At 37.2% G+C, this 26,292-nt stretch overlaps 2 protein-coding genes and 3 long non-coding RNA genes across 7 annotated transcripts; 4 read left to right on the top strand and 1 right to left on the bottom strand.

The window, feature by feature from the left end:
- Nucleotides 1-272: 272 nt before the first annotated feature.
- Nucleotides 273-10,912, top strand: LOC114529457 (coiled-coil domain-containing protein 87-like). 3 transcript variants are annotated; one of them, XM_028551266.1, is made up of 34 exons: nt 273-619; nt 706-793; nt 917-986; nt 1,118-1,182; nt 1,506-1,622; nt 1,736-1,807; nt 1,984-2,012; nt 2,335-2,402; nt 2,562-2,643; nt 2,733-2,871; nt 3,122-3,229; nt 3,369-3,456; nt 3,552-3,597; nt 3,729-3,762; nt 4,257-4,344; nt 4,418-4,446; nt 4,628-4,692; nt 4,864-4,930; nt 5,059-5,103; nt 5,527-5,673; nt 5,769-5,819; nt 6,277-6,378; nt 6,464-6,580; nt 6,993-7,153; nt 7,530-7,569; nt 7,671-7,790; nt 8,046-8,158; nt 8,257-8,372; nt 9,067-9,173; nt 9,291-9,419; nt 9,585-9,699; nt 10,045-10,106; nt 10,340-10,420; nt 10,736-10,912. In XM_028551266.1, the coding sequence occupies exons 2-34, from the start codon at nt 749-751 to the stop codon at nt 10,886-10,888; spliced, it is 2,871 nt and encodes a 956-aa protein (XP_028407067.1). In that variant the 5' UTR covers nt 273-619; nt 706-748; the 3' UTR covers nt 10,889-10,912. The 3 variants fall into 3 exon arrangements, with proteins under 3 accessions (XP_028407067.1, XP_028407066.1, XP_028407068.1); XM_028551265.1 differs by having other exon boundaries at nt 273-793; XM_028551267.1 differs by lacking the exon at nt 706-793 and having other exon boundaries at nt 523-619.
- A 2,026-nt stretch (nt 10,913-12,938) lies between these two features.
- LOC114529425 lies at nt 12,939-14,828 on the top strand. Its single transcript, XR_003687619.1, has 3 exons — nt 12,939-12,976; nt 14,576-14,680; nt 14,770-14,828. It is a non-coding gene; the product is annotated as an uncharacterized LOC114529425 (long non-coding RNA).
- Nucleotides 14,829-16,277: 1,449 nt separating this feature from the next.
- Nucleotides 16,278-18,501, bottom strand: LOC114529423. Its single transcript, XM_028551229.1, has 6 exons — nt 18,300-18,501; nt 17,454-17,516; nt 16,881-16,964; nt 16,670-16,751; nt 16,477-16,536; nt 16,278-16,360 (listed from the first exon to the last, which is right to left on the bottom strand). Exons 1-6 carry the CDS (start codon nt 18,323-18,325, stop codon nt 16,292-16,294), a joined length of 384 nt encoding a protein of 127 aa, XP_028407030.1. The 5' UTR covers nt 18,326-18,501; the 3' UTR covers nt 16,278-16,291.
- Nucleotides 16,336-16,998, top strand: LOC114529424. Its single transcript, XR_003687618.1, has 3 exons — nt 16,336-16,420; nt 16,657-16,718; nt 16,926-16,998. It is a non-coding gene; the product is annotated as an uncharacterized LOC114529424 (long non-coding RNA).
- Nucleotides 18,502-20,461: 1,960 nt separating the features above from the next.
- LOC114529474 lies at nt 20,462-26,224 on the top strand. The gene is made up of 4 exons (XR_003687629.1): nt 20,462-20,576; nt 22,247-22,309; nt 23,884-24,006; nt 26,115-26,224. It is a non-coding gene; the product is annotated as an uncharacterized LOC114529474 (long non-coding RNA).
- The last annotated feature ends 68 nt before the right edge of the window (nt 26,225-26,292 follow it).

Genomic DNA, 26,292 nt, shown 5'->3' with positions numbered 1-26,292 from the left:
TCGACCATGGTCATATTCGCCGGAAAATGGCAAATACGACCATGGTCATATTCGCTGGAAAATGGCAAATGCGACCATGGTCATACTCGCCGGAAAATGGCAAATACGACCGTGGTCATTTTCGCCGTAAAATGATATTGAATTTATGATACTTTTATATGGTAACAAAGGACACAGTGCTGCCCCCGTGGATCCGGCGTCCCTGATATAGAGTCCCGAGAATTAGGTAAAAGTCACGAGGGTCTTTGGCCCCGAGTTAGAGCATGTTCACGTGTGTTCTATGGGATATAGAGTTCCAAGAATTAGACAAAAGTCACGAGGGTCCTTGGCCCTGGATATGATTGATAAAATCACTCATAATTCCATAGAATTTGATGAATTTGATGAATTGCTCAATTGAAGACACTATGAGATATAGAGCATGGAAACACCAGAAGCCGATTTGGCGAGTGAAAGTAGTTCTTCTCTTGTTAGTTTTTTCTCTAAGCAATAGTGGGATATCACTCAATATGCGATCCAGCGTGATTTAGGGGGAAAAACCAGGAAAAACACGTTTTTTATTTCTTCATATGTGTTGTCGAATATAGCACTCCAGTTTTTCTCAGTTCAATGGTCGAAGGTTAGTGATATTGCCATGGCAACAGCGCCATCTTGGTATTTAAATTTATAACTATAAAATTTCGATAGATTTCGCCTCCATTTTAGTGGTTTTTAATTCTTCTTGGTCGAGCAAAATGTAGTGCAAACCATGGAGAGGCCGCTCTATGAGCTCGATTACGAGTTAGTTTCTCCTGTAAGTATTTTGTGGCGATAAAATTCATACAAACGCCTTTCAGCCAGTATACAGATTACAGCAAAATATGAAATGTACTGTACTATTTATGTTATAAACTTATTAAACTATATCCATGTTTAGAGTGCATTTCATGCCAAGTTTGCTCAGCTTACTGCCCCGACAAGTCTCTTTAAAAACTTGGGGCAAAGAGGTATGTTTCCAAAAGTGATAATCTTTTACCAAAAACATCGATTTGTCATTTGTGAAGTCTCACGTGGGATTATCTTGAATATTCTTGGAAACTTTATTGCCTGAGGCAATGATTAGTTATTGCCTTTTTAGACTTCAAAGCTGCAGCTGAAAATGCAGATGCAGAAAAGAAAATCCGCCCAATTACCCCAGTTGATGTGAGTATTTCGAACCATTTAACGTTTGTTTTTCCCCAGTGTGGTGTATTATTAAGCAATAGTTTATCGTGAAGAGTCCTGAAGAGACATTTAAATGGCTTTCTGGTTTTACAGAGCCGGTCAAACTTTGTGTAAAATCATGCAGAATTTCCCTGTAGTTTGACGTTACATGCATAATGAGAAAGGTTTATTACTCTATTCTGCTTCAGGGTAAACAAAATCTAGGGTTGTTGAGAAGTGAAATCATCTGGTACTAGATGGAGTGACGTATCACTAGAGTAAATGCCAATGCTACATTGTTTATTTTTTAAAATATTTCTCAGGAAGCAATCAGGGAACCAGTGAAGTCGTCCAACGAGCTTTCAAATGTTTTAAGAAAACGGATAAAAGCGAAGGATCGTCCTGTCTCTGGTCTGACCGCCAGCCAGCAACAAGGACTGGTAATTCATTCAACAGCAAATGCTATTTTATTGATTATGTAATTTTGTCCAGCTGAAGGCATTTTCCACGTATTTTCCACATATCCTTCACACATCATTTTCGTCCATTTCAGATTGGTGTCATAATCTCAGAGCTCGGCAGTTCTTGGTCCGAAGTGAAGCGCTTAGCTCCAGATCCATTTCTGGTATGTATTCTGTCTGGAGTTGAGATTTTAAATACATACAACAAAACTATTTTAAATTGTGCCATGAAGATCTGGTTAGATCTTCTCAAAATGCCAAATTTATTTTGAGTTTATATAACTTTTATAAAATACCATTGAAATGAAATTTAATGTCAGCTATCAATCTTATCTTCCAGAGCGAGGAACAGAACCAGGAAGTTGAAAGGTAGTTGTTTTATAATACTTAAACTTACAACAAAGATAATCTATGAATATGGCATATGGTCAGTGGGCGGATCCAGGGTAAGACAGAATAAATGAATACACTGTTCTAACTTGTTATCACATTGGAAGATTCTCAATCAAAAATATTATTTGGAAATCCATGACCAAAATAAACATCAGTGTTCTTAAGCCAATTGTTATTTATTCTGCCTATAAACCTTGAATCCACCAGTCACCACTGTATATTATGTTGTTTATTTACTTACATATAATATAAAAACTAATATTAATATAAATCTTCAAATTTTCTATGTTTTTTCTAGGTTTTTAGCCATTGAACTGGTCAATATTGCAGAGGATATATATTTCACCACTTTAGACAAAGCAAAAGGTATTGTATTTAGAGTGTAATAAGTAATTCAATTTAAGCAATTTAAAATAGCTAGTATATTTGATTCAGTGGTATGTCAAAAACATGTATTCTGCATGCATTAAGCCTCAAAAAAGGCTCAATAAAACGGTGCTTCAGCTTGTGTTGCATTTATTTCAGAGCTGAATGATCGTGGGGTATTCTCAACCTATGCAAACAACAGTCGTTTGAAAGCCCAGCTTGCCTTGGAAGCCAATCAAAGGTGAAATATTGATGTGCCATTTAGGCTAATATGGTGATGGCAAATATCCGTGAATTATTTAAACCTAATTTTCAATTTGTGACTTGTAGCTTCGATGTTCGTAAGATTCACAAGAGATTGGCCTCGGGTTTCAAACAGACCTTGGCACTCGCACAGAACAGCCGTGTTTCTGCCAGCGATTCCGATAACACGCTGTATAAACCACGGTTGGTGAAATTAGGCTCAAAGGTGAAGGTTCTGCTTGTGTATTGTATTTGTAAGGCAGCCAAGACTAGCAAGTGATTTAGGGCCAAGCCGCCGGGAGACGTTTTGAAAAATAAAACTCGGTTTTCCGGCGGGAAAATATTCTGATCTTCGGCTCATTTCTCCTGGCATAAACCATTGACATAAAAGATTGCAGTTCGTCTTCGAAAAATGAGGCAAAATTCGCCATGTTTTGTTTTTGGGGAAGTCTTTCTTATTTTTTTTGTTTTAACAGAAAACCGGGAGAAAGAAACGAGCCGGTACCCTCGCAACACTCGCGATTCCCCCACGACTGACGAGAGAACAAAGAGATAGAAAAAGACGAGACAGTGACATTGCTCAGGTAGAAAATACAAACAAAAAACATATTTTTGTTGCTATTGCCATTGACATTGTCCTTTAAGGTTGGGTGGAAACCTGCCGTAGAGTAGATTGATTGACACATTTTACTCATGAAAGGTCATTCGCTTTTGTAATTTTAGCTTGAGACTCAACTGCCTGAGATTTCTGTTCGAAAAGTCGAAGAAACCTTCGGAATCCCTTCGGATATTTACAAGAAGCGTGAATATGGTTAGTGTGAATTGCGATAAGAATAGAAAATCCTATGTTTTTGCATGTCGCTAGATTTTAAAGCGGAAATTTTTCAATTTTTTTTTACTCGACAGGAAAAGAAGAGATGGTTGCTGAATCTGACGACGAAACAGAAGGAGGGTAATGATCGATGATATATATGTCGTTGAGTTTTGAAATATATTTCTTATTTTAACAGCAAACGTGGAGATATTCTGCCAACTCTCATGTAATGTTTTTCAAACCTTTTCATATCTTATCGTTCGTTTTAGGCAAGAAATGACCAGACCGCTGTCAGGGCTTGAAGTACGTTTTGCTGCAACTTTTTTTCGATAAATGCTTTGTCAAATGTAAAATTTAGATGTTCTGCGGGAATCCCCTGTCACCCCATCCCCTTATTTCCCCCGTTACCCCTTACCTCCCGTCACCCCTTACCTCCCGTCACCCCTTACCTTCCGTCACCCCTTACCTCCCGTCACCCCTTACCTCCCGTCACCCTATCCCCTTATTCCCCCCGTCACCCCTTACCTCCCGTCACCCCATCCCCTTATTTCCCCCGTCACCCCTTACCTCCCGTCACCCCTTAACTCCCGTCACCCCTTACCTCCCGTCACCCCTTACCCCCCGCCACCCCATCCCCTTATTCCCCCGTCACCCCATCCCCTTATTTCCCCCGTCACCCCTTACCTCCCTTACCCCATCCCCTTACCCCTCTCCCTCATCACCCCATCAACCCCCCGGCCACCCCCTTAGCCGGGATGTAGTATTTTTTCTCAGCGCCTTTTTCATCATCTCCCCAGAAACGTAGTCGGTCGCTGCCAAACCTGCTGGTTGGTGAGTCCTTGCTGGAAGAGCTCGGAATTACAACAGACCATGGAAGAAGACTTGGTAAAGATATGTAAAACCACGCGATTCCTTTTGTATTGCATTCTGCTAAACATTTTCTTCATTTTTACTCAAGGTCGCAAGGACAGCGTGGACAATATGGGGGTGAGTTATATGTAATTACAATCCCGTGGAAAAGACCTGTTTTTGAGAACTTCAAAAGTCCCAGTTGGCCCTCATATTGCCCTTGCAATAACTGTTTTCAATCCCTTTGGGCTGAAAATTATATTCTTTGGATTCCACGTTGGAGATTAAACCAGTTACACTTCGTTTATTTTGCCTTCAGATAAATCTTGCCTGTAGTGGAATGGTGGCGTCAATTGATAGCGCAAATACCCTGGGGGAAGTAGGGTGAGTAGTCTTTTAAACTGACAGGGAGAGGGTGGGGTGAGGTTGGAATACTCAAGTTGGAAGACTATATAGAACTGAATTTTCTTGTGAACGATTTCGGGACACGGTCATACGGAATTTGGAGGGTATGTTGGAATGCGGTCTCTTTTGAAACGGGATTTTCTTTTTCAGAAAGCAGGATTCAAACTATATGGCCGCCGATTTAAAGAGATTGGTCTCAGATGAAACTCTTCCTAAGGTAGTAAAAATCATGTAGCTTTATTTCTGGTTATAATGAAAGCTCAGGGTATTTGTGTGCATTTCTTGAGCTACACAACAGGTTAACTGCAAATGCGATATAAATTTCGTTATTAAACTGATATTTAGCTTCCGAAGTCAGAACAGGAGGAAGATCTACCTCCGTTATTGCAGGTCAGTGGAAGTCTGTTTGGTTGAAATATTACTTGTACAAACTATCATTCACCACCTCAAAATGATGGAAACTGCATTGGATATAAATTCAGTCTTCGACAAAATACACATGCAAAGTTTTATAGCTTAAATGAAGTTAGTAAAAGACTGAAATTCTCGTTTTTCGGCTACCCTTATCAACCCAAGATGCATTGCTAACATAATCTAAGCCAAAACAGCTTTGGATTTCTCTCTAGCCTTTGTAGCAGTTTTTCACATTGACCCAAAGCTGTTTCATCAACAGCTATAAGTCGATGAATATAATGTTTACATACACCACATACACCAGTTTGAGTTCTCTGCATCGCTGTACTTTTGTACCGTGAAGTTTGCTAGAATCACCTAAAGATAGACTGGAAAATATTGCATATTTACACAAAACAGGCGTTGAGTTATCAAAGTACAAGAAAGAAGAAAGTTTTGCAGCCAAGTTATGAAGCAGATCGTGATGAGAGCGTAGAGGAGATAGCCTCGACTGTCGCTTCGTCTGTCGCCTGTCACGAGGATATTGATGACGACGATGTTGTTCATGTTAGTTGCTTTGTGTTGAATTATGAGTTTCTCTGTGCTTTATTCTGTTCTCAATGTCCTTTCTCTTATACATTTCCTCTCTCCTGTTTCTCTAGCCCGCGCCGCCTGTTCAACCCGCAACTGTCTCGACCAGATTACCAGATAAGGTTGACTTAATAACATTGAAATAACTCGCTTCTAAATCTGCGTAGTAACACTGGATCAATAAGAGATGATCCTTACTGGACCTCTAGGAAGAACAGTTTAGAACTGATAGAACTATCCAGTATAAATAAAGTTAGTTTAGTTTAGGTTTTCTCCTGTAGTAACACTGGATCAATAAGAGATGATCCTTACTGGACCTCTAGGAAGAACAGTTTAGAACTGATAGAGCTATCCAGTATAAATAAAGTTGGTTTAGTTTAGGTTTTCTCCTGTAGTAACACTGGATCAATAAGAGATGATCCTTACTGGACCTCTAGGAAGAACAGTTTAGAACTGATACAGCTATCCAGTATGAAGGTTTAGTTTAGGTTTCCTCCTGTAGTAATACTGGATCAATAAGTAGTGAAGTAGAGCTCTAGGAAGAAACGAATTGATCGCTTATTCTATTCCCAATTCCAGAGTGTCGTCCGCACGTCTGATGTTCGTGTCTCAAACAGAGTGAACAAGTCTGAAATGACATTAAAAACTTTCCCCACGGTCTATAATGACCTTATTGGAGAGGTAATGAGCTATCACGTTCATAACTTTAGTGACATTATTTCTACGATGCGATAACTTCTTAACTCTTCATTTCCAATCAACTTAGATCGATGCGGCCACTGTGAAGTGGTTGGACAGAAATCTCTATATTGGTGACGAGATTCGCGAGGTTTATGAAGAGGTCATCAAAACCGTTGGGAAGAGTCATCTTCTGTTTGACCAGGTTTGTTTTGATGCTTCTTTACACATCTTTTTGACACTCCTCCCTATCCACGGAGCTCGCCACGAGGCCCCCCTCCTTTGCCACGGAGCTCCCCTACCTTGCCACGGAGTCCACCTCCCTTGCCACGGAGCTCCCCTCTCTTGCCACGGAGTCCACCCACCTCCCTTGCCACGGAGTCTCACACTCCACCCTTGCCACGGCACCCCACCCCTTCCTAGCGACGGGTCTCCCACCTACTCCATGCCACTGACACCCCTCCCCTCTCACCCCCCCCTTGCCACAAAGACGCCCTTCCTTTACCCACCGTCTTGTCAAAATGTCCTTGTTTCCAGCTTTTTTTCAACTCTCGTTCTCTCCAAGGATTTTGACTGTTCGTTCCCGTCTTAAAGCAGTTCTGTTTTCCATACACTAGGATCCTTACGTTGAGAATCACGCTACGGGGGTGGACCTCTCCCCTGCTGTGCATTCCACGTTGCTGACTGGCAGTAAGGATAATCGTATCATTAATACCTCGCTGCATCGCGATGTTCCACCCCCCTGGGGGAGACACGAGATGGATGAATGGAAGAACAGGTGAGATTGAACGAAAACAGAATCAGACTATAGGATTATGATTTAAAGATTAAACATCAAGGGTCAGGTTTAAGGATTCAAATTGAGAGTTAGCATTGTGAAGATTTTGGAAAATTAAGGTATAGGTTTAAGGTTTAAGATTAAGGTATAGGCTTAAGGTTTAAGATTAGGGTATAGGCGTAAGGTTTAAGATTAAGGTATAGGCTTAAGGTTTAAGATTAAGGTATAGGCTTAAGGTTTAGGAGTAGCTACATCAGGCATTAGGGTAAGGTTGCATTAATCTCTGTTAGTTTATCTTCTATTGGATTATTTGTTTTCCTAGTATTAGAGTTGACTTGATATCTCTCGTAGTGATGATCATCTTTTATTTTTTTAGTCCAAAGTTTGGTGATCTTGGTCGACAAGACATATTAAACGTAAGTGAAAAGTTTTTTGAACAGTGCTCTGAGTCAGAAACACAAAAGTACAAACGACTGTGTCCCAGTCTTGACAATCTTGCCTTTTTTTCACCTGGCAGATTGGTTCCCAGGGTCTTCACGACTACACGGGCAAAGCAAGCAAGTCCTACAACTCGTGGTTGGCCTGGTGGAGATCTACCATTAATATTGATGATTACTTCAAGTACTTATCAACACAGGTAGTATAAGATTCGAGTTGTCTTGTTAGTCTCACCACGGTCAGTGCCCTTCAGGGGAGTGGGGTGGGGGGGAGTGTTAACCCGGGCTTCAAAGTTACAATATGTGGAAAGGTAGATTCGGGTCCATGCATATGAATGGAAGACTATTCTCTACGGGAAAACAGCCATTCAAATTTCTCTGGAAGCCTTGCTGGAAAGCTAGTATTGAATACTATCAGCACCCTTATTCTAAAATTTCGTTCGTTTCTTGCTCAGGATAATGATTATTTATCATTAACTTATCATCTCTACGAGTCTGACGACAGTGATTCTGAGAATGACGGAGACAAAGATCGTAAACCTAACGCAAGGGAACTCGAATTAAAAAGGTAAATCAAGCGAGAATTAAACAAAACTATTTAAATATATCAACAAGACTAACTTTCCGATACATTCAGGATAGCTGAACAACTTTTTCACAACTTAGGGCAAGGGAAGAGAAAATAGCTGAAATAAGAAAGCTCAAAGAAAATTACAACGTTGGTTATTGGAACGCCAATAGCGTTTTGCTTGGAGGCCTTGGAAAATATCCTGATATCACTGGTACGTGTTTGGAATACCTCGGAGATAAACCATTTAATAGTGGCCGGTTGTATAAAACTCTTTAACAACAATTTGCATAGTTAAATCCTAGTTAACTGATTGATTGTCCAATTCTGTCCTTAACTACAGTTAAAAGTTAACTAGTCTTTTATTGTACAACTGACACCAGGGGCAGGTTGTATGAAAGCCGGATACCGCTATCCACCGGATAGTGATTTTTTCAACCCTTTTAAAAATGCTCGAAAAGCGATAAAATTTCAGCTTGGAAGCAACAATTATTAAAGAGGATCTTCGATTTAGGAATACTAAGATTTAATCAAAGTTGTAGCAAACAACGGGCGATTTTAAAGCGATTGAAAAAAACACTATCCGGTGGATAGCGCTATCCGGCTTTCATACAACCTGCCCCAGGCTTTTACAGTAGCGTAGCCAGCCTGACGATTTTGTCCCGCTATGTAAATTTCGAGTTATTATAATTATTCATGTCTTTAGAAATTTACTGTTTTCACAGTCAGTGAACACTAAAATATTAGCATAGCGGGACAAATCGACAGGCTGGCTACGCTACTGGGTTTTTATCCATCAGTCTTACATCAGTAGCATGCGTTAGCGTTACTCTAGCCCTGTGGTCAGGTCATGCAGTACAAAGCAAAATTGAAGCAAAGTTGTGATTTGTTTAATTTTCTTTGCCCAGATGAGGAACTCGGCATCAACGCTGAACCGAGCATAGACAGTCCTTCCCGGGATGAGGACAATAGCCTTACACCATCCAGTCCTCTTACAAATAAAGATAGATCAGAGGTAAAGTTTAACACCTGTTAAAGCTAATATTCGGGTAATGTATCTGGGACCGGTTGTAGGGCTATAAAGTGCACACATGTAGCTTAAAGATTCATTCTTTCCCCATTGTATTTGCAGGCGGGCACGCCGTTGAGTTTACAGGACCGATTGGAACGTGTTTGGACCTTGCTGCGCATGCCCGACAATCTGAAGCTGGACATGGCGATAAAATATAGCTCGGAAACTTACATGGAATCTTTAGAAGAGGTGAGGGAACTTGTGGTACAGATGTGGATCTCCAGAAGTGTGGTGGGGCCGTCGAGGGATACCCCTACCACTGCCCTCACCTATCGATCTAATGTCCATCGTAATTTAGTTTTTAACTATTTCCATTTGTTTGGTATGGTATTTCAAATACTCTCCATCTGACAGGTTTTACAGCACTGGGAGACAGCCGTTAAATTAATTCTGGCCAGAGAAGCTTTGATAATGAAATTAGAAGATTTCGAGAGATTGGCTTCGGACCCAAACCGTTTCTTCGAGAGAGGCACGTTTATAAATCGGTATCCAGTTGTATAGCAGTCAGATAACTCTAGACAGTGGTGGAAATTGTGTACCATTCCACAGCAAAACCATTAGTTAAATGTATTCCAAAGACTTATACCAACGACTATAGTGCAGTTAGTGTAAATATACATTTGCTTAGTCAGTCGTAAAAAGAGTTACCTTCAGCTGAGAAATAGGCTGAGGCATTATCATGCGTGTATCTGAATATAATAGATGTCACACACGTTATAAAGTTGTATATTTGAGCACTTTTATTCCAACGTCCACACATTACAACTTACACAGTTGTGTGAATTAATACAATGTTATCCTCTTATATCCCCAGGAAGCCCTGGTTCGGCCAGTTCTCGGATCAAAGAGGCGAAAACTAGAAAGCAATTACATCATGTAAGTTGGAACATCGCTTGTTTTACTTATTTAGCTAATAATTTTGTGTAAATGTAGATGATTTTACTCGTTAGCAAAAAGTAATTTGTATAAGAAAACTCGGATTTGTAAGAAAACTCCAGTGTCTCTGAAACATCAAAAAAATCTAAGAAATTTATTATTTGAAAATAATGTATGTTTCAATCATGTTATTATTGGGTTATTCAAAAGAAACTCTTTCTTTTTCTTGGCAGAAATTGGACATGATTGAAGTTCGAATTAAGAAAATCGTTGTTACGATTCATGAGACGTTTTCCGATGTTGTCACGTTCCAGGTAAAAGAATGGTGCGACTGGAAGGACTTCGTTCGACCTGTTTCACTAACAGCCAGGGGCGGGTTGTGTCAAGCCCGTTTAGCTTAAACGGTGGATAAATCAAAAGATACAACCGGCCCCAGTATTGTATGCAAAATCAGCTCAATACCCTGTGTGCTGTCCAGTTAGGAACTCGTAATAGCTCACAAGAATTAAATGCTTTCAATCGTGGTAACCCCACCTATGGCTGGGTAGCGCGTGTACCTTTCCCACACCCATCCAGGAAATAATTGGTTGTTCTGAATTCATTCCATTGCTTATTTTCCTCTCTCGTAGGGTCGTCCTTATCTTGAGAAAATGTCCAGTGATCGTACAGAGATGTTGTATTGGCTTCAACAGGAACGGCGAGAGACCGCTCTCGATATGGCGAAGAAAACTGTGGAACTTAGGATGTTGGAAATCCCTACGACTGTAAATAACGTTGTGTGAATGTGTCATTGTCTTTAAAATATTGTAAATGCTCTGGATCAGACGGTGTAAAAAATTCAAACGAACATCTCCACACTAAAGCAAAAATAACTATGTTGTTTAAATGGGTATTAGATAGGGGTGCGTCAAACTGGGTGTGCACTTTCGATTTACTGCGAAATTTCCATAGAATTACTATTGTAATTCAGTTAAAAATATACGTGATTAGTCTCTATATATAGAGGCTGTCGTGTTTTTGATCTATTTCATCAAGAAAATTATGGCGATTACATGTGATTGTATTTTTCTTTGACCTGGGTCATGTTGTATGGTAGTGTGATAACATCTTTTCGTGCTTTAAACAAGCAGCTAGTGAGAATTTTCTAGCATTGGCTACTCAAAATGCTTGTTTGCAAGAACTTCAGCGGGGAAAGTTTTGACACATTTTGCTGCTCAACTATTGTTCTATTACAAAGTTATTTTGTTAATTTGTTTCATCTGGCGGGAGTTTATAAGCAGTCCTTTTAAGATCTATTTAATACGATACATATGAGGGAATAGGTTGGAGACCTATTTCCAGGGCCGTCGCGAAGTGATTTGGATTGGGGGGGTGTCAGGGGTAAAAATACCGAGTGATTCAAGACAGGGGTGGCGCCAGGAATTCCCCGACACACGGGCTAAGTTCCCCGACAGGGGGTTGGGGGCTGAGCTCCTGGTTGTCTTTAACGTGTAGGAAGGTAAGGAAGCACAGTTTTCGGTTTATTGCTTCAGCCCCATGCCTTAGATTTGGAGCCTATGCTCACGAGGCGCCACCTTGGTTGGCGCCGAGCGAGAAAATTTTTGAAATTTGATTGCTCTAGGTCTTTGGAAATTAGCATTTCAGAGTCTTATCACGGACTTTTTCATGAAAATTTTTATGCTACAAACCATGTACAATACTAAGTTAAATTTTGAAGCAGTTTATCTGTTTTATTTGGGAGAAATAAAAACAATAAAGGGCGACTCAATGTATCTCCTGTTCATTCCCCGAATTGTAAAATTCTCCCCGACAGGGGAGCTAGAGTTCCAATATCTCAGTGAAGGCTGAACTGACAGTCAAACAAAAATCACGCCTGAGGACAATTTAAGAAGTAAACACGGGTTTCACATTTCAGCCTCCCGCCGATTTTCGACGACTAAATGACGACACTTCTGACACTGAGATGAACTAATCAAAACTATTAAACTAATATGGTTTAAGCATAATATTGTAAGACAACAATTTGTACAAGCAGTATTTCAAAATACGGCAAAAATGAAGTTATTGCTTCAACGCCTACATATTGCTAAGTTTCTTCGATACTTTAACAACTCACTGAATGCCGATTTTGTTCGACTTGCCTAACATTATCGTAGCAATTTGCCGACTCCGGCCGATTGGAACAAATTATTGGGGGGGTGAAGCACCCCCCCACACCCCCCCGCTCGCGACGGCCCTGCCTATTTCTCTCTAACATTTAACAGTCTTCGCTAGTGGTGGCTGGGGGGACAATGTATAAAGTCATAATTATTAGAAAGCTTCTTTTCTCTGAATGCAGTTATAAATGCATGCTTCTCAATACATGTTCAATTTGTTAATTATCATGCAGAATGATCATGTAATAATAGTATACAGCTATACAGGGTGTCCCAAAAAAATGTCCCCCTATACAAATTACTCATCTTTTGTTGAACGCGCGGTATTATACCTCTGGGAATTTAAAATAGTTTCTAAACCGAACAACAACACAAAAATTTGAAATTACAAATTGATTACTAATTCCAGTAAGAATGCCTTAAAATGGTTCAACTGACATCACAGCAGCGAGTATTTATCGTAACAAATTACACGTTAACCCAAAGCGCCGGAGTTAACGCCAGAACAGACGTCTTGTTTTAAAGAAAAAATGAAACCATAAAACTGATATATACACATGAAATAAAGATGATGTAAAGTCCGTTCTGCGCATATATTCTGCGCATAACAATGTTTGTTGACGTTGGTTATATAATCTTTACATGACGTATGAATCGTTATAATTTTCTTCTCGCTCGACTGGCTGTGACCTCTAACAACGATGTGTTCAATAGGTAAGAGACATCAGTGTATTGACATGCACGAATCAATTTGTATTTAGTTGCACCCTTGCAACAAAGTACGTAGAATAGTTCATGATCATGAATACAAATATATATATATATATATATATATATATATATATATATATATATATATATATATATATGTATGTATATATATATATATATATATATATATATATATATATATATATATATTATATATATATATATATATATATATATATATATATATATATATATATATTATTGAATTTATCTTAAAATATTGTCGTCGCTACACGGTGTTTCACTCAATCCTGTATTTGTCGCCTGAAGATCGTCTGACTGTAAAAGGTCAGGCGTGAAACACCGTGTAGCGACGACAATATTTTAAGATAAATTCAATAAATGACTCGCTCTACTTGTAATTAGTATTGAGCACTCTTTTATCCATTACAAACAATTACATTTGGATATATATATATATATATATATATATATATACATACATATATATACACCCATTGGCATATTGCATTTAATATCCGTGCACCCCCTGTTTAGGACCTTGGAAATTCCAGGGGTTGTATATTAATTTTTAGGATGGAAATCCAGAGGGTAGGGTAAATAACGGAAATTATGATGGAATTTCCAAGGGGGTGTAGGTAATTTTATACTGGGAAATCCAATGGGTGGATAAAATAACAAGAAAGTTAAATGGAAATTCCAGGGGGCAGTTAAATGTTTTTAGGTGGAAAATCCAGGGATGTACGACAAAAATTCCAGTGGGTTAGTTTTCAAAACAGAAATACAGAATTGGGAATAAAATGCTTAAAACCTTCTCTGACACAAATCTTGAATGAATTATATTACAGTGGATTATATTAGAAGCACTTGGAATTCCAGGCACCTTCTTTTAGAAATAACAATTTCCAAGGGTGAAACAAGAAATATTCAAATATTCCAGGGGCTGGAAGAATATTAGCCACGGAATTCCAGGGTGGTATGAGAAAAAAACCATTTCTAAAGGAAAATCCATGGGGGGGGTGGAGTTTGCAGTTTGTCCTCAACAGGGGGTGTATGGATATTAAATGCAATATGCCATTTGCAAAAACGTTGGCCGCAGATAGATAGATAGATAGATACTCGAAGTCTAATTAGAATTGCATATGATTACATTTGCATGGGATTTCTATAATATTACACAACATATGCAATTCTAATTAGATTTCGAGTATCTATCTATCTATCTATCTGCGGCCAACGTTTTTGCAAATGGATATATATATATATATATTTATTTATTGCTTAATAATATTTACAAATCGCTACTCAGAGTTTCACGCTAATGCGATTTTTAAACGATTGAGATACCCAGTCTCAAAACATTTCTCGCCCTTACGTCCTGACAAGGACCCTGGCTTAGGTCAAAACGTCGAGAGGTGCTTTGTCTATATTTTAGGCAGTTGTCATACCACATTTGATAAGAAGCAGTTTGAAGACGCTGCTACGCTGCTCTGGTTATATTGGAACGTATCCATGCACAAACATATCATGCATATAAGTCTACGGAATCCTATATATACTGTAAAATATTAACATTTTCAGAGCCGATGGGAGGATCATTGTGCTAAAATACCGAAAAACGCCATTTTCGGTAGAAGACAGGCAAAAGCTTAAAGCCGGCATTGGATAATAGCTGAAATTCACACGGTATAATGTTATCTGAAGTTATCGTGTGTTCGTAAGATTTTCGCCACAGGATATTCAATTTAATTTTATTTTTACCTTTACTTATATAGGGGTTTCTACTAGCATGGGTGATCAGAATGTTTCCTTTTTGGCAACAGCAATTCCCGACAATTTCCACCCTGGTGGAAAAAATTTGTCACGATTAGTTCCGCCCAAAATTCAAGACAGATGTGAGATGGCAACAAGGGGCTTCAGCTATTGTAGCAACATATGCGATAGTACGTTCACCTTTCGACCAAAAATGTGTAGAGCTAGGGTTAGGACATGCGCTCGATCATCTGACAAGAATCGCACCTACGTACGCCTTCCAGTCAGAGGAACGGAGTGCATTCTCGGTACTAAAATTGTATTACCTGTTTGAACAGGTATCTTTCGCCAGGAAACAAGACACTGACAAATTCCTTTTATGTTGATTTTCCCTCTCCAATATGTGTTCTTTTTCAGTTTGAAACATCTGTAGGCATAAAACCACGATGCAAGGATGCAATTATGAAACTGATTCAAGATATGGCTGTGGAAAGAGCAATGATGGCCCAGATTTATTGGAAAAATTAAATACATGCCTGATGGAAAGACTGACGAGGGATGACGAAAATGTACGTAATTGAATAAATTCAATTGATAATAACTAACTAAATTTCGACCAATTTGGCAGTGAAATACCATTGATGCAACCAAACGATGTGGTTTTCACGAGCTAATTATTACTTTACGTTCATGTACCTATTGGCTTTGCAGGCACTTGTCATTAGGGCAGTTTTCCACTAGGTCAAATTTTCTCTTCTATTGTGAGAATTCAACCGTAGCGGAATCCCTTGACCAGTCACAATGGAAAAGAAAATCGAGCCAAAAATTTCACTCATTCAAATTCAGCCTAGAGGTTGCTCATACAATATCGAATTTATAACTAATTATCGCTTTTCTCAGGTTATGAAATGGCTTAACCAATTAACGACTGTTCCCGTTAACCAACAATATGGCCCAGCAATAGGAATAAAATCGTCTGTTCTGGACACGTTTATCAATCTAAAAAGCAAGGTATGTTGTCATAAGATAGTCCTGTGTACATTAAGTGCACCTAATGACCTTGATTGTGAACCCATATGAAAAGAAAGTGATCATGCAACACTTTGCAATAAATTGAAATCCCCTAAGAATAAAGAACATACCTGTTTTACATTTTTATTTTTAATGCGAATCTGTATACACTGTTTAATGTACCATCTGTCACACAGGATGTTTCAGCATTTCTGAAGAGCATGTCAGATAAAACATCAAGCACATCAATGATGTTTGCTGTTCAGGATGACTACTATAACAGACATAAAAAAACGAAACGAGGAGAAATGCAAGATGGCCAAAGGTTGGAAAATTCCAATTGCAGCGATAAAACCAGAAGCACTGCACATAATTAATGGTAAATATGTCATATATGCTATAATGCTCTTTAGTGCACAAATAGTGAATAATAGAGTGTTTGGGATGTCATTTCAAGGGAAACTTACAAAATCTTAAATGAAAATGGAAAATATCTTTGATTCCCTGCATATCATTTATTATGAGCAGATAAATTCAATCTTGAATGGCCAATTCATGAAAGTGAAGATTCTGGGGATAATGCAACATCTGATCAGGCAATAACTGAAGAAGAAGAGGAGGAATTAAATAATGTAGAAGAAAGGCTGATTAATCTAGGAAAAGGTATTAATATTTAATCATAAAACTTGTATGAGTGTAGAGATGATTTTAGTTCTTGCCTTCTGTATATACCATATTACATCCAAATGAGATGGACTTGAACCATGTCTTGCATAGTTCTATAATTAGTTGCCATTAATTATTAATATAATTCATTATCATTTCTAACGTGTAATGGATGAGATCTTGTAGTGTGTTACACACATACTGCAGGTAAATAATTTATTATTTTTATTTAGATTTTGTAAACACCTTGTGTGGTAGCACCAATGAATCAGAAAGAAAAAATGAGCCTGCCCCTGTAAGTGGCTTGGTTAACAATTTCTTGAATACTCTAATTTCAAACAGGAAAATCATGTATAGAAAAAAATTAATTAAAACATAAAAAAAAACCATGAAATCCTCACTACTCTTAGAACATTCAATTGAATTAATTACCTTATTATCTATATATCTAATTTACCTGGTACTTATTATATTATCATGTCTCACTTTTAAAACTATATAGTCCTTCTTATCACCAAACACAGCAAAATGGTGGACAACACTAACACCAAATAGAAAAGAAGTATTTCAAAAGGTAAATTCTAGTATAGGCAAATTCTGTATAGTGTTAATACAGCCCTGCTTGACAATTCCTATACAATACTTAGGAGTTAGGATAATTTGAAATGCTTCTTTATAGGGTGTCCAAGCTGGGATAAACTTCACCTTTGAAGAAGAGACAGACCCTACCCAAAAATACAAAAGGCAAGTGATTTAGACGTATTAAAACGCAATATAAAAATAAAACAAAATTTTCATATGCAGTAAATATTTTGCAATCTCACTGCCTTTAAATATTTACAATAATAAATAGCCCTTCTTCACTTGTACACACACTTAGATAAGGCCAAGAAATGGCTATTTGCAGAGGGGACAGTCGGAGTCCAAACAAGAAAAGGTACAATATGCAAATAATATTATTAACTATATGTAAAAGCTTATATACTGGTAATGTAAAATTAATAAAATAGAATTTTTACTCAAAAAATACCTTGCAGTCAGGCAGAACATTTCAACAAGCTCCCCAACAACAGAGCACTGCCAAGCATGTGGCCTAGTAAGTCCAACAAAAGATTGGTCTAATCAGTGGGTACAGTGTGATGGCTGCGATAAATGGTTTCATTTGTAAGTAGCAATATGTTATTGAAATATTAATTTCACAAAATACAATCAATACACTCATCGTAACTCTATGGAATAGTCTTCCAAATTAAAGAAAATATTTTTCGAACATATATTGCTTCAGGGAGAGACCCAATTAAAAATTGTTACCCCACACTAGTCAACGTGCCGAAAAAATATTTTAGACGACTTTTAAATTGATATTACATAACTAATAAAATCGTGTTCTATAACCTACAAAATATCTTCTTATAGGGAATGTGTAAAGTTAACAGCACTACCAATGGAAGAAGAACCATGGCAGTGCAACGATTGCGCATAAAAAACTTTATTTGTATATTTAAACTGACAGTGCCAGATGATTTCTGGTAGTTTCGTACTCTTGTCATTCATTCTCCTGCCGTTTTATTGTGCTAGATTGTGCTATAGTGTCAGTATTAATTTTTTTTTGAATTTGGAATTGATATTTTCAACGATGTCATATAAAGTATAAAACAGCAAGTTGTAATTTATAATTTTTGGGATATTAATAATAGATAGTCTCGAAGATATTTGCCGTATAAATATACAACGCTACAAAAGCTACCTTTTGTCGAAACTATCACGGTTAAACACTTTGTTGCATGCATAAAACGTTTATATAACTTATATAAGTATGTCCTTGAGGTACACGTATAACTGCTGTCCGCAAATATGCAAAAAACGGGAATCTTACCTCCATTGCTTGTCCTTCAATATCATGGTTTCAAATTATATCGCTGTTGTTGTCGGTCGCCAGAATGATTGAAGAAGCGCATTATCACAGCAGAGTCGACTTTACAAAACTCAGAGCAATTAATAACTATTAAAAACTAGCAAAGACCAGAAAGTAAACGTATATATACGAGTATATATATTTTTTCATACATCGCATTGCACCATGGCAGGCATATTGACTTCCGGAAATTCACAAGTATAATTTTAAAAAATAATTATTCTAAATTCTATTCTATGATTGGTTCGAAACCCTTGAAACCCGAAATCTCATTTTAGCCAATCAGGTTAGATCTTGCGAGAGGTGCTATACATATTCTACATATCTGCAAGTGCAACAACCAGTGGCAACAACACAACGAATAACCAGTGAACAACAACACCGCGGAAAAACGTCTGCGCACGCGTCAACTCCAGGGCTTCCACTTGCAAGGAAATTTCCCTGCAAAAGGAAATTTTGGCTTTTTCAAGGAAAAAGGCAAGGAAATAAAATTGAGGAGGAAATGGACAGGAAATTTTAGCCTGGGCAAGGAAATTGCAAGGAAATCTTGAAAATTGTTTATATTAGACTTAAAATTGAATAAAAAATAATAAGTTTGCAAAGATTTGGTTCTTCAAGTATATAACCATTTTCCTCACTCATAGGTGTAGGGTTTTGTTTTCTTCCGGGAGGGGGGCTTAAAGCTTGGCTAACCAAGGTATAGACTTCATGTAAGCCCAGCTAAAAGTCTCCCTGTATAAAATGAGGAATACAGAAAGTAGTGGCTGCGGATCTAAACTTCGTATTTCAGAATTGCTTTTCTAAGTTGTTTGATATATTATTATATGTTATTATATTCACTAATAAAACTGTTTCATGTGTATATAAGGATGTCTTTTTAAAGATTCAACATTGCTATATGATGCAATTATTACCTAGTAAATTTTTTACCCTAAAATTTCTCGGGGGGTTCTAGCCCTCAGCCCCCCCCCCCCAAATACTCTACGCCTATTTTACACTTCTATCAAAGTTTCTGTGGTTAATTTAATAAAAAGTGACCAAATTTTTGGATGAATTTTGGAAGTATTTTTGTATATGGAATATATTTCAGCTGTATCACTTAAAAAAATATTGTTTATTTTGTCACTGAGAAAAATTTGTTCCATTAAGGCCGCTATTTGCAAGGAATTTGCAAGGAAATTTGGAAATTTTGGCAAGGAAATATTTTTGGAAAAAAGGATTTTTTAGCATCTCAAAAGGAAATTTGGTAAATCAATTGTGGAAGCACTGGTCAACTCTGCCTGTAAGTGAGATTAAAAATAATTAAAAAGTGGTTCCGAACGTTTCCGAAGGCTAAAAATGGCGGCAAAAAGGAGTGATTTCATTCGTATCTTCAAATCCATATTTCGAGGGCATAAATAGACACTGCATTATAAAAACTAAGAAAAAAAACGTCCGGAGAGTCCTAGAAATGGCATTCTTCAAAGACACATGTAAAAGGTGACTGTTAACAAATTTTTCGTCTCAAACATTTTGTTTATCAAATAAGCAACGACAGTTTCCGAACTTTTAATTGAGACACGTTTTATTAAAAAAATATATGTCGCCAGATACGAAACGTTTGCGTGTTCTCAATGATTGAAAATTAAGATGTATTTTACAATTTAAATAGATTAGAAGGCTTAACTTTCCGCGGGTTTTCTTAACTTTTAGGTTTGAACTTTTGTTTTCGAAAAATATTCTAAAGCCACCCCGTAAAAAAGGAAGATTTACCGTGAATTCCAGTTCGTTCGATACTCTAAATGCTAGAAGGCTTTTAATTTATGTTCTGTCTGGCCGTCATGTATATTTTTGCCTTTTCTTAACTTATTTTTATCAAATAATGGGCATGTTTTGTTCCAAAAATTGATATTTAGATTTACCATCATATTTTGATATTTCGGCGCGTGCGCAGACATTTTTCCGCGGTGTTGTGAACATGTACAACTGGCACAGTTGCACAGAATTCTGGCACAGACATAGATTACGAACTTCCTCGCGCCAGTCCGGCGCCGTCAAAACTCGTACTCCTATTGGTTAAGAGTCTTAGACAGAAAATACTTGCTCTGATCCTGAGATAATTCATATTTGTCCATTTTACAGCGCGTTGTAACCCGAAAGAAAGCCTTTAATTACGGCCGGATTTCGCGATTCAGAAAGCTAGCTGGAAGGAAAATAATCAGGAGATGATGATCATGAACTTTCTTTAACCATGCTAAGGTATTTTAATTTAAAACCAAACTTTATAAAAAGTGTAATACACTATTATATGATCTATCTGAATCTTACATGTTTGAAATGCATGAAAATGTGGAACCAACCTTGACTACATTTCAGACGTTAATTTTAATCTTTTGGTATAGCTACAATAGATGCGAGTTAGAGTGATGAAATAAAGGCAGTTATACATCAGGGGCCGGTTCGAAAGGCGTTTAGCTTATTAAAACGACAGATCTAAAGTTCAAAATAGAAAACAAAATTATGTATAGGATACAGATTGCAGAAAGTCGCTCGCTCATATCTGTTAACGAAGAATATATCACCAATTTGATTTTGGATTTAATTTTGTTCTAAGTAATACTTTTATTCGTTTATAAGTCATTCGTTTTGTTTTAAGAATGAAATTGGTAAGGCTATGGATAGTTAAAAGACTATAAATGATAAGATACTAAAAAGTGATTTTATTATCCAAGTCAGATTGTCGACCCTGTCAGAGTCACTAAATCTGTCATAGACAATATGTCATATGTAATGTAAAATTCGGAACGTCGCGCACTGAGCTATATATACAATGGAGGGAGCAACCAAAGATACAGAAATTGAAGCCGGAAGTAGCGTGCGGTCGCCAGTGGACGCGCGTACACGCGTAAAAATATCATATCTTGTAGCAAGTTGTTCACAAGCTTGTAACAAGATTTGTTCACACTGCTTGTCCCGAACTGTTGACAAGTCTGATACAAACATGATGTGACAATATTGCTACAATCCTTTTTTGTCAAGTTTGTAGCAATGTTGTTGTATCATATCTGATAAGACTTGTCAGAACAATCTTGTAACAAGTCTGATAATGCCATTGGACTTGCTACAAGTTGTTAACAGCTTGTCCTAAACTTGTTACGTATACAACAAATTGGAACAAGCAGTGCAAATAAATCTTGTTGCAAGCTTGTGAACAGACTTGTAACAACTCTGCTGCAGACTTGTTACAACTTGTGTGTTTTTACCTGTGTACATGGCATAAAAATTGACATGCAGGTTTCACATGCAGGCTAGGTTTCACTATGCAATTTTACTGGCAACGTAAGTTGCCATGAAACAATGCCTTTAGGAAAAAGATACCCTAAAAATGGAGACGTATTCGTTGTATACAAAATTTTCTCCGTATAGCAAATAAGTGCAGTATAAAATGCTGGATTTAATGCGTATCTGAAATTTCCTGTGGCAGAACTTTATAATTATTTAATTCAGAGTTTAATAGGGCAAAGGAAAGCTTGTGTTTTAGGGCTAGGGTTAGGGTTGAGTTGTCAATTGTAATACAATACCTGATACTTCTAGACTACAGATCATTGTCACATCCTTGTATATAGACCACATAGACAGTACAGTGCAAAAAGCTTGGGGGCCAACAAGTGTAAAAAAATAGAGTTGGGATATCACCAATATGTACATTAGAGTTAATTCACATTTTACCCAATAGACTTATTCTTATGTCAAATACCTACCTATGTTTCATGCTTAGTGGGGTTGAAAACAATGTTCAAAAAACATGTGAATATAATAATTATTTGACTCTGGCATGCTGAAATAAGTAATATGGAAATCAGGTCATTCTGTAAAAAAGAATGGTTGGGCTAGTATATTTAATAATTGTGTATTGTTTTAATTTATAGCTTGTGTCTTGAGTTTGCAAGATTTGTTCTTTTCTGACATTTGTTCTTTTCAAGCTGTTTGAGGTATGTGTTGCTTAAACTGCCATGTTTCCCAATAAGAGAAACAGTATGTTGTCATGCTTGAAAGTGTTATAAAAAAAGTGTTTTAGTGAATAAAATTAACGATATGGCTGTCAGCAATAGTGGCTAATGCATATGCTTTCTTAGTTCTGAAGAGAAAGTATGCAAAACTGTAGTTAGGTTAATCAAATTCAATGTTTACGCTAAATTTGAAAGTAAATAATATGAACTTACTGTGTTCATGAGAATAAGAAAGATCTGCATTCGCCCAAAATTGGGAATTGAAGGTCGACCAATCAGGCAGTACAAAATATTATTATGCACCCTCCCCAATTATTGCCTCTGGTTTCCTACCTGAAGGCAAACAAAAAGGTAGCTACTATCAGTGGTGGATCAAGCGGTGTGCAAAATAAATCACAAAGCTTAATTTTAAATTCAAAACACCTTAATAACAATGCTATTGGTTTTAAAAATAATATTTTTACATTAAAATCTGCCAATGTGATTCCAATTTTAAGCTGTAGTAATTTATTCTGCACACCCCTAGATCTGCCATTGGCTACCACATTCAAAATTACTTTATATAAATTACTTAGATATACAAAATACATGACTATATTACAATGGCTACAATTATAATTTTGGTAGGAATTCATATAAGCTAAAATTACAAAAGGTCAAGACAAATATTTTTATCACCAATAACATGTGATTAAACAATATGGTCTGATCCAAACATGCGTGAGAGTTAAGAAAAGTGCGTGAAACATTAGCCAAAGTTGAGTGATTTTGCAAGCTTTTCCTAACTCAAGCAACATTTCCAAGTGTTTGGATCAGCCCATCCAAACACAGGAAACCATTAAGTAATTATTTTATAAAAAAACAACAACAAAGTAGTGCTCCAAGTTTGATTTCCATAAGTGAATTTCCGTGTTTGGATGGCCTGATCCAAATTGGGCTTCGATTAATCAAAACACACATTATATACCCACATTATTTGTAAAAATAATTCTTTACTGATAATTCAATATCATCAGACATATAATGTGGAGCATCGCATGCTTTTGCTAGACAGTGATACCATTATTTGTTACATCTACACAATGATCATAGAATTCTGTTGTGTTTTAAACAATTCTAAGTAATTTTAAACAATTCTAAGTAATGTCTTGCATCAACAGCATGATGTTTTAGTGCAGGTGCTTTGGGCACCTTTTGCAGTCAAAGATTTACACAATACATACATTACCCATTATTACAAGTACACCATTATTATCATTACATCATTACATTTAATTTTTATCATTGCATTAATTATTAATTATTATTAAATTATTGAAGTAGTGCATTATAAAAGTACCGGTAAATCATAAAAAACTGTCCAGAGTTTAAGAAATTACATTGAATGTTTATAAATAACTAGAATTCCCTCCTGTTTATATATGAACTAGTCTAGGACTTATTTTTTATTTCTAATCAAACTTATATTTTTAATATATATGTCAGACATTCAAAACTAAAACTAAGAAAATATACTATGTTCATTCTTCTATTAATTATTCATTATTTGTTTTTAGGGGTTTTTCAATGTTGTTCTTCATTTCTAATGTTTGGTGTCCGTGTTTCTTGTGTTGGTCGCTGGTCTCTTGGTATGTCAACATCATCTAGTGCCTGGGGTATACCTGGAACCAGAAGCAAAGGTATAATTATATTAAGTCATGCCAGATTTGTTTTTCTGTGGAAGGCATGGCCCCCCTTGTTCTCTTATGCCAGTCTGAAAGTAGGGCTAAGCTCCTTAATAATTTAATGACAGGTATGAGTTCCTTTGGCATAATAGTTGTTGATATATCCAGTGTTAAACCATGTTTTCTTCAAGTTTTGTTTTGAAAGTTGTTACGAGTGGCAAAATCTGAACTTCCTGCTTTTAATAGATTTGAAATCTTTTGTCCCAGTATTGGCTGGTATAAGGCCTAAGTGACACTTTTATCATAAAATGTTGAATTTTGCTAGTCTCACGTAATAGAATCATAGACGCGTTCTGTATTTTTTGTCAGATAAATTGCGTATCAATTGCCAATCGCGTTATTCATGAATGGATTGAATGAGACGAAAACTGCTACAGAAAAACAAAATAATTAGTTCTAAAGGAATAGATTTACCTGGGAATAAGTTGGCTCGTTTCGGATCACGATGTACTTGTTGACGATCAGGCATCATATAAAATATTGATGGTAGCCTCTAAAACACACACCAACAAAAAATACGGGTTCTACTAAACACTACCCGTCGGATAAGACTGCCCGGGAAAATAAATGCTGCCCTGGACTTCCAGTTAATAAATCCAACTTTTCGTACTTTTCGTATCACCCCTCGGAAAATTTAGTCGAATTTTAAATTATTTTAAATATTTTTAATAACCCCTCGGAAAATTTATATTTCGGTTTAGCCCTCCGAATTTTCGTCAATATTTACTCTCTACCCCTCAGAAATTCTAAAATTTTCACCCCCTCGGAAAATCTCGTCAACGGGGGGTGTGGATATTAAATGGAATGGCCCCGATAAGAAGACTGCCCGGGAAAATAAATGCTGCCTGGACTTCCAGTTAATAAATCATAAAATATTAATTATGCCAGGGTTAGTAATAATGTTTATTCGTTTTACGAAGGCAAGGAAACTATAAAATAGCAATTATTGATTCAGTTTATTCTATGAAGTTGAGTATGAATTATAGTATAGCTTAGTGGTATGGACTAAACTGTATTGACTTCCACTTTTTCCGGTCTTGGCTTCCACTTTAATTATTATCTATGCTTTGAACTAGCAGGACAGGATCAACCTTTGGCAGGCTTGTGACATTTTTTCAATGCGGGCAGATAAATGCACGAATGACAAAAATACGCAATTCTTACTGTACTGAGGGAGCTGCGTGGATTAAGTGTTCGCTGTTTAAGGCATTGAATAATTGCTGTTTATACTTTCATCGCTTTCTGTGGCAATTTCTCGCCTTCGTAAAACGAATAAACATTATTCCAACCCTGGCATTAACAGTTTTTCACGATTTATTAACCGGAAGTGCCGGGCAGCATTTATTTTCCCGGGCAGTCAACTCAGGCAGTGTTGAGTAGGACCGAAAAATACTAGTGAGTCGTGGTAAACCAAAATGGCGAACACTGATGTCTGAAACTAATGCTATTAATTATGCATAAATTAGTAAATAAATTAGGTCAATGACTCATCTTTTCCAAGCCTGGTTTCCATATAGCACCGACATGCCGCCGACTCGAGTCTGCGCGACTTCCAAGCATATGGAAACACGTCGTCGGCGACATCTGCGACTAATAGGGAGTTTACGATCTAGCTCGATGATGCTAGTCAATTATTTTTGCAAGAAATTAGCTACCGGAAATTGACAAACGTTTCAATTGGGCTATAAGATGTTTCATATAAACTGTCAAAACGTTACCGCTATGTCATGAAAATGCCTCATTTGAAGGCGTCGTAAGAATGGCAACGCTGTCATGGGACCAGAAATTATGCATACCATGATGCATACCTATTGTTTCTCGCGTGTGGAATTTTATTTTTTTGCATGCGCGTCGTCGAGCTGGCCGCGTCGTGAAACTCCGTAATTTGTAGTCGCCGACTCGAGTCGGGACGGGTTCAACTTTTTTAATGGCTGGGGACTGCTCGCTGACTTACCGCAGTGAATTTTCGATATGGAAACACCAATCTAATATCCATCATAATTTAGTTTTTAACTATTTCCATTATCTTTTGTATGGTATTTAAAATTCACTCCATCCAACAGGTTTTACAGCACTGGGAGACAGCCGTCAAGTTGATTCTGGCCAGAGAAGCTTTGATAACGAAATTAGAAGATTTCGAGAGACTGGCTTCGGACCCAAACCGTTTCTTCGAGAGAGGCACGTTTATAAATCAGTGTCCAGTTGTATAGCAGTCAGTTAACTCTAGACTTTAGTTTAAAA

The sequence above is a fragment of the Dendronephthya gigantea genome, unplaced genomic scaffold (genome assembly GCF_004324835.1).
Source record: "Dendronephthya gigantea isolate DGI-Jeju-01 unplaced genomic scaffold, DenGig_1.0 000056F, whole genome shotgun sequence".
In the NCBI taxonomy this organism is placed as follows: domain Eukaryota; kingdom Metazoa; phylum Cnidaria; class Anthozoa; order Malacalcyonacea; family Nephtheidae; genus Dendronephthya; species Dendronephthya gigantea.
The sequence above is the reverse complement of the archived record's forward strand: the minus strand, read 5'-3'. Positions and strand labels throughout refer to the sequence as shown.